Source organism: Falco naumanni, chromosome 2, assembly GCF_017639655.2.
Source record: "Falco naumanni isolate bFalNau1 chromosome 2, bFalNau1.pat, whole genome shotgun sequence".
Lineage (NCBI taxonomy): Eukaryota > Metazoa > Chordata > Aves > Falconiformes > Falconidae > Falco > Falco naumanni.
The window spans coordinates 77,884,422-77,898,081 of record NC_054055.1 but is presented as its reverse complement, the minus strand read 5'-3'; the positions used below and the strand labels follow the sequence as shown (position 1 = coordinate 77,898,081).

At 38.0% G+C, this 13,660-nt stretch overlaps 1 protein-coding gene across 1 annotated transcript in view; it reads right to left on the bottom strand.

Moving 5' to 3' along the window:
* Positions 1–5,535: 5,535 nt before the first annotated feature.
* Positions 5,536–13,660, bottom strand: part of SIM2 (SIM bHLH transcription factor 2) — a 58,833-nt gene continuing 50,708 nt past the window's right edge. Inside the window, exons 10-11 of the mRNA XM_040585057.1 lie at positions 13,118–13,526; positions 5,536–6,260 (exon numbers count right to left, since the gene is read on the bottom strand). Coding sequence (XP_040440991.1) covers positions 5,536–6,260; positions 13,118–13,526 — 1,134 coding nt within the window. The remainder of the gene's footprint in view (positions 6,261–13,117; positions 13,527–13,660) is intronic.

The following is a 13,660-nucleotide window of genomic DNA, read 5'->3' as shown; positions in this document are numbered from 1 at the left end:
TCCCTTCACTAGGGACAAGTACTGTAAAAGAATGAAGAGGGGGAAATGACATGTTCCTGCGCGAAGGGCAGAATGGACTGCAGACCCTCACTCAGCTACGCTACCATGGTGTCTGAGCAGCAGGCAGATGGATTTTTTAATAGTGAAGTGCTGCGATATTTTCTGGTTGCTGTTGTTCCTTTTGGATTTTTTCATAACCTTCGTAATGGAAAGCTTGTTCAGTTCTCACTTTGAGTTGTAAGATTATTCCGAAACTTTTTGCATTGGGAAGAAACCTTAGCATTGAAATTCCTTTTTTGCAAATGAGAACTAACCATGTGTGGATGTGTCAGAGCGTAGGTAGGTGCTGTGGGAAGGCACCGCTTTGCCTCTACCTTTTAGTGGCCTATTCTGTGTGTATAAACCTACCTGTTGTCTTGAGGAAACAGCTTTGAGTTGGATAAAGTGTTTGTTGCAAACCTGACCTTTCCTTCAGAAGAACCAAAGAACTTCATAAAGAAAATTCCCGTTGCATGGTGAGCAGCTCCTTCAGGTCCTTCTGACCAGCAGCTCTTCCTGTCAAGAAAGCCAGTGGACCTGCCTGTGCCACGGTCACCTTAAGGTGGATGAGGAGCACAGCCAGGAGTCTTACTCTTTTTATGGCAAACTTGGCACACCCAGAAAACCACATTTTTGTATGAAAGTCATTGTTATTATTGCTGTTTCTGTCGGACAGATGAATGTGGTGTAGAGTGTCTCTGGACATAGGTATGGAGAGAATCAGATGACTCCAGACCCAGAAGTAATGCACTGAAAATGTTTCATTTCATTCAACTGTCCAGATTAGTAAAACACCTCTTCCATTGTGAGGCTGATGCTGTATCAAACTATTTTCTTGTTAAAGTGCTTTCAAAAAACTTCTATTGCAATGTCCGTATTTCTGTGACTTCGTTTTTTCCTCCTGGACTCTGTTATAACATTTCTCATTACACATTGTGAAAATATTTGCAGAGATTGTTTATTGATGGGAGAACTTCTGCAGCGCAGGTGGGTTCAGAAAGAGTAAGCGGGTTGTGTCCAGTCAGCACTGATGTTGTTTCCAAAGATTTGAAAAAGCAGCAATGCAGTTAATGTTTAGGAGTTCAAACAGTACATCTCACTTCTAGTAAAAGGTTTTATAAGACTTCAGAGCATTTTTAAAAATACATCCAACAAATCAAGGGCTATTACCTAGAAATAATAAAGCCTGTAATTCTTTTTGGGGCAGCTTCATTGTACAACTTTTTTTTTTTTTTCTTTGCTTTTTCTGATTCAGCTACAAAACATCAGCAGTCTAAAAAATTACTCTCTGCAACTGCTTTGGAATATACCGTAGCTTTATACAAAAAAATACAAAAAAAACCCACACTGAAGTGCTTTTAATATCTGCTATGAAAAAGATTTGTGCTACAAAGGGCTGATTCCTGGCGGTAACTGGTTTGATAAAAGCATTTGCATGCGTAAGTTACTGCAGTGATGCACCACACTGATCAGACACCAAAGAAATTAAATCTGAACTGAGGAAAGCACAGAGGTCAAAAAATGATGGCGTGCTGCAGGCTGCGCCATGGAACAGATGATTGAGAAAAAAGCACTGCAGGGAAGAATTGTAAACTAATGTCATGTTTGAGTATCTTGCATTAGCATGTTTCATTAACGATTCTGTGTTATTTTCAGTTCTCCAAGAATTTTCCTTTAAAATGCAATGTGGCTAAAATACAATAAATTTAAAAAATCTTTGTATTTTATAGTACATTAACGGTCAAGTATAGTACATATTACAAGTGAAATAAAATTTCAAATATGCAACACTATTCTTTGTGAAAGCCTGTGTTTTCTGTTAAAAGGAAATCCAACTCAATTTTCCTTTGGCTACGGGATTTTATTTAACATTTTAACAGTTTTGTTTTACATAATAAATAAGCAAAAATGCTTTACATTTTTAGGGAATACATAGATAATTCTGAGCATTACTAGGTTGTTCGTTTTGCGTGCTTTTTCACCTACATTTGTCATATAGCTTTATCTGCATCATATAAAAAAAGCAAAATCTAATGTTCAGGAAAAAAATGGAATAGTAAAATTTTCTCTCTGTTGTTTTTGAAGTGTGACTGAAATTGAAACTGAAAAAATACTTAGTGTCCCATTTTGTGATTTTTAGAGGAACACTGTTACTCTGACAGGTTTCCCATTCATTTGCACTTTCTCTCAGTGATACATTCTCCAATTTTACACCTATTGTCCACTGTGCTTAATTTCATTAAATTACTTTAATACCCTTTTCCAAATTACAGGGCTACAGTGACCTAGAGAGAAGTCTATTGTCTTATCACCTTATTTACATTGTGGTGTTTCTATTAATAGGATAAAAACTTGGAGACCTCAATAAGGGATTAATGTTTCCAACTTCACATTTTGCTAAGATATTCCCTCTCTCACTTCTTCACTCTCGTTCTCCGTATAATTTACACACTAGGTCTGAACTCCCCTAAGGGTTAAAATCCTATCAAGTCGCATGGCAAAGGTGTCTGTAGCAGCTCAGACAAGTACATCAGAGAGAAATTAGGTTATTTTTCATAATACATTCCAATTCACACTCCACTGTGGCAACATCATTTTTTCAAATTATTAAAAACATTGCCACTGTCAATGGCTGGGCTGCATTGTGCGGTATGAGTGTTCTATGAACATCTGTAGTTTAACTGACTAAAAGTCGTATTTTTCTCTCAATATAATTTACTCATGTTCCAGATGTGAAATTTCATTCCAGAATGAAAATTGCTGTTTCTATTTTGGAATAGCAGGAAAAATATATCACACATTTGCTTTTTAAATCAAAGGTCTTTTCTAAAACCTACCCTGTATTATCATATGTGAATGCGTAATTGATTCATTATTGCCTAGCAGGGAAAGTTCATGTACCTGAATATCACATACTGTAAAACATCTGTGGGAGAATGATGGAACACCTCCTCTGCTCAGGCTCATTGCATAAAGCCTGGAAGTGTGAATAACAAGGTAGACGCTGGAAAAATATTTTGTGGTATTTTACTGAAAAATATCAATGGCATTTTTTAACCAAAGCTTAATTTGGACGTTCCTGAAAATATGTTTTCATAGTGAGAAGTACTTACAAGAACAGAAAAATACACCAGATTGACTTTGCATGCAGCAACGCCACTAATGAGGTATAGGGGAAAGTGTAGCATGAGAGTTGTGCATCAGGTTTCTTTTTAATGATGCAAACAATGTCAGTTACTGCTTTATAGGGCATGGTTTTAATTTAACAAAATTAACATACGAGTCTTAGCATAATTGCATCTTTTAAGGAGGTGAGCCCGTTTATTGGTGACACTGGCTGGGAAGGCTGTTAACCAAAGCTGCTATAAAACCAACTGGTGTCTCACTACTTCAGTTTATGAAGTCCAAGTGACGATCATATTCACTCATAACGTTTCTGTAGACTCACTAACGTCTCTAGTGCTGGACAAAGCAAGGAGCACAGCTACGCTGAGTGAGTGAATGTGCTGGTTTGGTTCTGCTTTTGTTTTTTAAGTCAGTAATCTGGTAATGGCTGATTAGGTACGGGTTGTATTTATCATGGAAGATATTTCCCATGCTTTTTTCGCAAATGAAAAAGACAACTGTGAGCTTCCAGGTGAACACAGGTTTAGCTTCTTAATAAAGCCTTCTCTGTTAACCTTTCAGCAGGAAGCAATAAAAATGCTGAAAATTGTTTTCAAACATACGTTTTAAAAGTATTTTTGTGTACTCATAGCAATAAATATACATACAAGGGGTGACAATATTATTGCTGCATATAAAGGATAGAGAACATGTAATTTTTAGAAGTGTGTACTTCATTACATTTTTATCTGACAAGGTGCAATCCGTGAGCAAGTGTTATTTCCATATTGCACAAGCCAGGTAAGCATCTTCTTCAGCAAAGGTCTCTTAGAGAGTCTGGTAACAGAGAGAAAGTTTTAGAAGTGTAAATTAGCCTTGAATTGGGGCTAAGAAGGGTAGCTAAATATAGCTGACACAGTTCTACAACAAACTTTATTGTTGGTATTTACAGCTATTTTTTGGGAGTCCTTCGTTGTTTTATCGAGACCACACAATGTTTGGGAAAGTGGTTGAAAAACAAAGTGGACTGAGTGTTGTCAATTAAACACACACAGATCCGTGTGTCTCCTCATTTGTAAACTTTACAAAGAATAAAAAAAAAAAAGGGGGGGGGGGGGCGTGAAATCTATTCTTAATAGGCGGGACAAAATGTAAATGTGTGCTGTATGAGTTTCACTTGCTGCAGTTTATTAGCATAAACTGAGGTGGGTGCAAAGCGTCCGTTCCAAACCCCGATGTACTCAAACTCTGCTTTACTACAAGTGCAACTGTGGGGTTTGTGGTTGTACAGTGACTTTTGACTTTCCATATTCAGATTGTCCACTGACATTATTTGTGAAGTGCATGAATCAGTCAAGTATTAATCTTACCCTTGTGTTGACACTGAGATTTATGCTTAAGGAAGTTCAGTGTGTTAAAAGCTGAACCTTTCAAACTTCAGAAGTCAACTGGTAAGTTTAAAATACAGCATAAATGTTCATTATTCCCTTGACTATAAAGGAAACATTTCTGGTGCTATTATTAAGATGTATTTTTGAAATACTGGTTTGAAAATCTGCACAGCCTTTTCCCAGAATACTCCGTGACACACAAGGGTGTTTTTTTTCTTTTTCTTATTACAACATTTTATGAGGAATAGTCTTTAGTTCCTGCTACATGATTTGTCCCAATTTGCCATGACAAGGCCTGTAACCCTTTAATACGTATTTTTGTATGTATCAATTTGTCATATTGTTCCTTGTCAAGACAAATGGTGGTGGTAACAATCTAAGGACACTGAAAGCTATGCCAAAGAAATCAAATTTAGATTTGATTTATTTAGTTTTAAAACCTTTGGATAATTAATAAATAAGCTTTTTCCAGACTCAGTTCTGTTTAGTTAGTACAGCTGCATTATGGATACTAATAATCACTTTTCTTTAAACAAAGTTCATTTATCAGGATGCTTAACACATGGGCGGAGAGTTGATGCAATTTTTCACACAGTTTGTCAAAAATACCTAAATTAGAGTTATAGTTTATGATAAAAGAATCCTGAATATATTTTGAGAAGGAGGGGTTAAGGAAAAAAATGTTCTTCATATAAATCTCTGCATATAACACCTATCATTTGATTTTGTTGCACACTATGAAATAACAAAAATAAGATCTGTAACATGTCTTCTCACTGGCACCAGAGCTTAATCTGTGACAACGAAGCATGGAAGCTAGATGTAGGGTGTTTTTCTGACCTTGAAGGTACTGTTATTCATGACTTGCCAGGAACACACAAGTCTGTCCCTTCTGCTGACCTTCAGCTATGCTCAGTAAATGTAACCATTTTTTCTCATGCTTTTTGCAAATCATTGTAGTTTAGCTTCTTAATTAAATGTAAATACTCCTCTATTACCGTCACCTTCCATTGGCTATTATTACAGAAGTTCCAATATAATGGGGTAGTGCAGATTCCTTGTGGGTTTCTGGAGAAGAAGCTGATGAGGGGCTTTGGTTTTTGTAAATAAATGTATTTACTTCTTCAGAATTGTATCCGTAATTTTCTCCTACATGTCCTGTCGCTGTACATGATGAAGATTGAAATGTACCATGTTTGGCTAAAACATGGTGATAATTTAGAAGCACAAATGGAACTTGTCCGGAGGATCTCACATCCATCACACGTTCACTTTCGGAGTCATGATCAAGCTTTCCAGTCATCTCATTGTTGTCCAGTTCATCTAGATTTGTAGCGTGGTGACTAATGTGCCCGTATTTGGGTTCTTTCATACAAATCCTTCTTGTCTGCTCATATACTGAGGGCATTGGCAGGAGGTGACTTAATTGTCCTATAGCTTTAGACTGAAAACATTCTGATTTTGGCAGCAAGGAGTTAGCTATTGAGTTTGAAAAAGAACTTTCGTTGTTGCTCATTTTTTCTGGTAGGTCTCTGTTAAAAGCTAACTTGTTTTCTTCTTTAATGAGGTGGTGAGGTGGCTGAATCCTGGTTTCTATTTTGTTGGGTTTCATGATGCCAGAATCATAAATCTCTTCTTTGTATCTGCTGCCTGGCATGGGTGCTGTGCAGCTTGTAAAGTTGTCAGATAGAGCATCTTGGCTGTATCTTCTGTTTGATATGGGCACTTGCAAGAAAGAGAAAATGTTAATTACTGACAATGAGTTCATATAATAGTTAGATGCTAACACTTTTTATGACTGAATTTTGACACCCATTTGGTTTGGGCCAGATCCAAGTCCCAGTGAAGATGTCAGAGACAATTCCATTTCCCTCAGTGTCTTTGGACAAGTCTCTTTAAGACTGTTGAAAAGTTAAAAAAAACCACACCAACCCATTCAGAAGGGCCAACAGTGTTGAACAATTCTGAAAAGGTTTTCCATGTGAAAAGCCCGTTTATTTATTTGACGGAATAATTTTAAAACACATATTTAATATGGTTAAATCAGGGAAATTCAACAAAAGAAATATTTGGAAACGTGACCTGCTATCAAAAAGCTTGACCTTAAGTAAGCTCTTTTCAAAGATTTATCAAATGTTTTACCAAAGGATGGATAACATTTATTACATGTCAGTGATTCAATGATGAAAGTAAAGCAGGATTTATTCTTCCCATCACTGTGGAAGTGTATTGGGCACTCACCCTTGTAAGGAAAGAAGAGAGTGTGCAGTAATACATACTGACACGTCACTATCTAATTCATGATACCTATTTGTGATATACATAATATCTAGCTTGTGTCACATTAAAGGCTGTGCTTTTTCTCTTTGAAAAACTAGCATCAGATATTAAAAATATCTACTGAAAAGCAACATAAATACTTATTGAGAAAGCTCCGTCTCTGCTTTTAAGGTACTATCATTTAATAAAGCTGAATGTATAATATAAATGTAACTTACAACATACACTGAGAATGTTTGTTTGAATATAGGAATACTAGACCAGATACGCATGGAATTCTTAAAGTGTTTCTTAATTAAATTGATTCTTAAATTTTCAGGAGAGTATGAACCAAGGATTTCTGTTCAGGGTTTTCCTCTAAAATATATTGAGTGATCTTAGTTTTCACAAGTTTCTGCATGGTAGCTGAACTCTTGAAATAATTAGAATTGTTTTTATCATTTTCTGCTTTCTTTATGCAGCTTTTCCTTTTTGGACACTCCTGTCTACAAATAGTAAGAGAAAAAGCCACTGGTTTACTCCTATACAGTATAGCTAAATTTAGGCGAGTACTAATTCTTTGCACTGTTTTGTATGAACAGTTTGACAGTTATACTACTCCTCCAAGGCATATTTGAAAGTTTTATGTTAAAGGTTAAATGAGGCACTTAGCAAATTTCTCAAATTAAACCTAAACTCTATTTTGTGTTATGCTCGCTGAAAGCCCTGGACACCTAAATGCCTTTTGTAAAAGGGATTTTCTGTTTTTCTAAAAATTTTATTTAACGTCTTAAAGGTTTTGGAGTTCCCCTGTAGTGGTTGCTGACGTAACTGTACCCGCTAATAATTAAATACTCCCTGTGCTATAGTAGACTGGCAAAGCCTTCATGTATAACAGAGGAAGCAGAAATAGCTCAATTGTACTTCTTTTTATATGCAGAGCTTCATTAATTTCAGAGGGAGTCGCACCACATAATTAACACCAGAATTTAAACAGGAATCTGGATGCAATTTCTTCTTGATTGACCCAACATCCTCCTAGAAACAATAATGTTTCAAGTTATTCTTTTTAATTTTCATTTATATATTTTGTTCCAAGAAGTATACGCAGTCCTAAGTAAACTGATTTCTCATCAGCTGTTGAAAAATGGCCCTTTTTGGATCACAAATCAAAACAGGGATTCAGCCACGTGCTTAAGTATAACTTGGAAAATTTACCAATGTAATTATACCACTCTAATTTTAGCACACATCTGGCATTTTTACTATGAATTAAGTATATGTGCTGAGAGTTACTGACATATAACTAAGAAGGTTTAACTAATCTGGTATATTTGTTCTAGTGTTTTTCCCACTTGAGACATCCATAGGAGTGATGGGTTTGTTCTCTTACTGCAGCATGGAGAATTGTTACTTTGTGGATCTAATCTCTTAACAAAAGATTGTCCCTTTCCATTTTTAGAGCCCACACTTGTAAGAAGCTGAAGCATTGCAGCAGCTGGCCCCTGTCTTTTTATCGTCATTTTTGTCATCTCAAATTCTGCTGGGCTGATGGCTGCCACCTTCATACCGAGAAGTAATTTGCATACTTGGAAATTTTGTTCTCAAACATGGTTCTCATCTCTTTTGCTGAGGAAGAAGGTAAGGGTCTGGTTAATTGTTTGCAGGCTTCCATTAAAGTTGTCAGCACATTTGTGGAGTCAGACTAGACAGTTAAGCAAGTCGTGTCTGCAGTGCAATGGAGCCCAGTCATTTTTGTCCACTTACATTCAGAACAGTTACTGGAGCTAGGCTTAAATCTGCTTTTGTCTTCCTTTGCAGACAAAAGCCCAAGTATGCCTGGGGACAGACTCCTCCTGGGGAGTTTTTCATACAGAAGTTAATAGAAAGCTGACAACTGCTTTGTGTTGCCGTAGAAGGGCAGCACCCCAGGATTGCATCCACCCATCTGGCATGTGGGTATTGCCAGAGTACCTGCCTCAGCAGGTGTGTGAGGATCTCCCATGCATTCTGTACTTTTCCAGTGCTGAAAACACATTACAGTCATTGAAGTCAGTGCATTAATTTGGGATGCTTTCTGGGCCACTGTTCTGCCAGAGCAATCCAGCTATGCCAAGCAAGGTAGATACACTGCACATCTAAGGATGTGTGTCATACCAGAGTGATAACAGCTTTCTAGAAGGCCCTTTATACTTACTTACACTGCCTCCATTCCTAGCAGCCTACAGCTGCAACAGTGAACTTAAGTCCTTCAGGCATCATGTCTCCTAATTCTTGACAAGTAGCTCTGCTTTCCCACTGGTGCACAGGGTGCAACTTGGACAAGTTAAGGGAAAACCTGGAGATTAAGAGCCCCATCACCTGGAAGCCTGCTCAGATTTCAGCATCCAACCATCCAAGTGGGAACAGGAAGGCTCCTCCAGCAGGTATTGATCTTTTTTTAAAACATACCAAGTATTTTCATAGCTACAGTGCACTGCAGCAATCTTGCCCCTGTCAAGCTGAGTGCTGTGGCGAGGAGCATTCCCTCCTCACCTTTAAATAGTGCAGTCAAAGAGCAGATGGTGCTCAATGGGGAAAGATGCTTGCCCAAAAGGTATTTCATTCACAAACATGCCTTTCTGTACCAAGACATTAATAGGTACAGCTGCTCCTTGTTCTCTCATTGCCCCTATTGCACTAAAAATGAAAGAAAAGCAACTTGAAACCAGGTTAAAGCAAAGAAAGTCTGATACTCAGCACTGATCTTCATGCAAAAGGTATGCAGTCCTTATCAGCAGTTTTTTATCCTGTCTCTGAAAAACTTGTCTGTTCTTTAGGGCACAGCTGATCCCCTCTTCATGCATGCTTTGTCTTGCATAATTTTTCCTGGGCTTTCTGATCTACACTAACCTCAGAAGAGTGTACTGACAGTTACTGTGTTTTGAAACGATGATATAACAACACTTGGATGTTGACTTGTAGCCCATGATGTTTCAGTATGTTTCCTAATTCTTTGTGCAAAAGGACCTTCAGAGAAGAGGAGCAATTACTCAGTCGCTTTGAGTTTTGCTGAAGACCAACAAGCAGAGCCACTGTACTGCTCAGGTCACATTGCAAAGGCATGCTGATATTCCTCTGTGTCAAAGAAGACAAAGATACAACAGGTCTTACACTGTCCCTGCCCATGGAAAAGATATTTTTTCAGGTTAGCTCAATATCTGTGCTGTGTCCTGACCTGAACCCTAATTGCAAGTCATCTGAGGCATGGGCTGATGTTGTCATCGCTATGGTCTACATTATTCACCCTCCAAAAACAGTAGTAAGACAACATGACCTTCAAGACCTCTTTGTCTCTAGTGGAATATACTTTTCAAAGAAGATGTCATCTATTTCTTCCAGTAGTCACTGGCTAAACTGGGGCAGGGGGGTGATTTGGGGGAGGAAGATAGACCAGAGCTTTTTCACAGATTTTCTCAGTATTCTTCATCATTTCCTCAGTTTTGGCATAATCCGTGTCACTAAGCTTCACACAGATAGTACAGACTGGCCAACAGCATAACTTAATGAGAAGTGGGTGCTGTGGTACCTACACTAGTAATGTATCTGTTCAAGTGTACAAAGGAAAATTCCCTGACTATGAAGATGGTTGCTTCTTCTGAAGTGAATTTCTTTTCTGATGACTAGGCCAGCTGGAAGAAAGTGGAAGCTTTGAAACCAGATTCTGAGGCAGCAGCATCTGATTTGCAGACAGTTTTATCTGCTACGTGCTTTTCCAGAGCTTTGATGGCTTGGCATGATCATCTTAAAATCTCTGATCTCTCCAAAAGAAGCTATTTTCCATAGAGAAAAATGTCTCTGGCCTACGGCATTTTTGGCAGATGCTGCTATGGATGTGATGTGGAATAGCCCTTGCGTCCAATCCGGTTGCCAGATGTCATATTTGGCATTGTCTTTGGATTGAAGATAATGACACTAAGCAGATCCTCTCTCCTTTGAAGCTTACTGGCTGTCAGTTTTTCAATGAACCGCTAGAAAAAGCAGCAGTTGACAATGTAAGAAAGATCAGATGCCCCTTTCAATTCAAAGTAAAAAGTCACTTCCAAAGGTTCAAATTTCTCTTCTGCCACCAGCCTCAGCAGAAGTATGACAAGGCTAATTCTACCTCAGGAGGAATCAAACTTTGAAACAATTAGATATAAATCCTCTTTGCAGCAGAGGCTCCATTTTTCTTTTCTCTCTTATAACACTGTGTGTGAACTCACGCAATGACCTCTGACCAGGCCTGAGTTTGACCATATTCTTTTTTCCTTCCTGAACAGTAAAATTGTTAAGTGCTTTTCCAGGCAATTAATTATACCAAGTCAGTTTTCATCAAATGCCCAGTAGCTAAACATCCATTAAATACATCTGTGCTCAAAAGAGAACCCACATATTCTGATGTAAGCAACAATATCTGAAGTAGAACAAGAATAAAGAATCACTGGTATCACAGTTCCATTTTCCTGTTCATGAGGAAATTGAAAAATACCAACAGTTGCTTGCAGGTTTTTGTTGGGACTTTTTTTTTACTCTAACATATTTAACACTATTGCTATGGAATCCTTCTGACTTAATATATTTACTAGGAGTTATCTGCCTATATCAACCGACCGATGGTAAATTGCTTGTCTGCTGCTATGGTCGCTAGGCTTTTCTGGCAAATGTTATGGCCACAATCAATTTTACAGACTGTTCTCTGAACAGGCTGTTCTTTCCACATCCATTCTCAGTGTTCTGAGGGCACCCTCTGACCAGGAAGGGATGGATGTACTTTCTCAGTCAGTCTCATAGCGTCTGTTAGTCTGTAAGCAGAGAAGAAAAGCTGGGCTGACTTCTGTACACCTAGAACAGCTTTGTTCCTTCAGACTTACTGGGTTCTGCAGGATTTACTTCAGTCTTTATACTCATCCTCAAAAGATGTAGCTTTTTTTCCTTTTCCACTAAGATGCAACATCTTTAGAAAGGACAAAACCATTTCCTATTTTTGATCTAAAGCTACTCCTTTTCAGCCCTGCCCACAACAGCGACAAAAGGAAGCCAGCACATCAGAGGAGCACGAGCTCAGAAAAAGCATTTAACCTGCACTGGGCTGTAAGAAGAGCTTCAGTCTTGTTCATATTCAACCTAAACACAGAACAGCAAAATAAAATGCTACAGTCAGCTAGGTGAAGTCAAATGGTCCTGTGAAGGACAAAATCCTGGGAAGAACTTACTTGCTGCTCTGTTGGAGACACGTTCAACGTCTGATACCATCTTCTGTCTGATGTAGCAAGCTCAGCTTTTAACATCTGCAGATATTCCCTTCAGATCTAGGATATCTAATTTCATGTCCCTACATGAATAAATGCTTAGTTTCTGGTACTCAATAACCCTGAGCCTATCTTTTCCAGATTTTTTATTTTAAATTTCCACTACTGTTTCCTCTGTCCCATCCTCAATGAAGCTAGAAGTGTTTCCATATAACTTTATAACCGTATAATGTCAACGTAATTTATAACCATAATATGTCAACTAGTCAGTCCTCATCACTGATTTTAACTAACCAAAATGATGTATGCAGATAGATGTAAACATATATAAGATCTAAGCATAAGAGTGTATCTTGAGCTTGTTTGCATTTATTTACTTTATAGCTTTGCAAGGCTGTTTCCTATAGGTTGCCACCTCAAAGAAGTCAATGTCTTCAGTGCTTCCTTCAAAGCATTTGAGCTTACCATCTGTGTAGAGAGATAATGCAGCTGACTGGGGAGAAGCACTGAAGACATTTTTGAATAAAGCAGGAGACAGTGCATTTCATTTACTCATTCACTGTAATAGCTGTAAGGTAAAGACATTCAGAATGGCTTCTTACTCAGAAAGGACAACCTTCAATTTTTATGGAAATAGATCACGTTTATTTTAATTGCTGTATGTGAGCTGAAGTACAGTTGTTTCTTTCTGACTTCAGCAATGACTTACCTGAGCAATTCCCCTAAATAACTCTGATATACTGCAAAATATGAGGGTAGGTTGTGCCAGTATTGAAGGAGACAGTATCTCTGCCCTGTTCTAAAAGTGATTCTCATGAAAAAAATTTTGCAAGTAATGCTTTAATAATATTCCTAATCAAGTGCTAATGGCAATGGGAAGAGAGATGAACATGTGAATACTATAAACATAGTGGTTGTTACACTTCACTGTTCCTGATTTTTTGTATTTCCTAAATACCTTGTAATTCCTGTTTTCAAACTGCAATTACAAATCTTCCCCAGACACCCCACAGCTTTGCTTTTCTTTTTTTCTTTTTCTACAGTGACACCCACCTTCATAACTCTGTGCAAGATTGTGTCGAAGGATATTCACTGGCTGCTCAGGAAGATTTTTGGATGGTGACTGGCTGTTGGGTACCAAGGAGTTGGCGTAATGCCACTGGCATTCTCCATTTGTCTGCAGCGTACTCAAGAAAAATCGAGCAACTTCACAAGGTGCTCCTTGAGACTGCCCAAACTTTGAAGGCAGCATTTGCTTTTTGCTACTGAAGACATGAGAATCTACAGGGAAGTGTCCATAATGGTAAGAGAAAGGCAAGCTATATGACGGGGCATATAAAAGTTCACTGTTTTCTGAATGGAAGTTTTGTTCTTGAATGGTGGCAGCATTCACTGCAGGGCTGGATCGCCAGTTTCCCACCTGGCTGCATTCCAGTTTGTCTGTTTGGAATGAGCTGTATTGCTGGGGGAAATAAAATAAAATAAAATAAAAAGAAATTAAAAAAAAAAAAAAAAAAGGAAGGGAAGAGAGTTAAATGACTAACTTTTATATGAAACCACATAACATATCATACAGGCACCCAGAGCTGGGCCTCC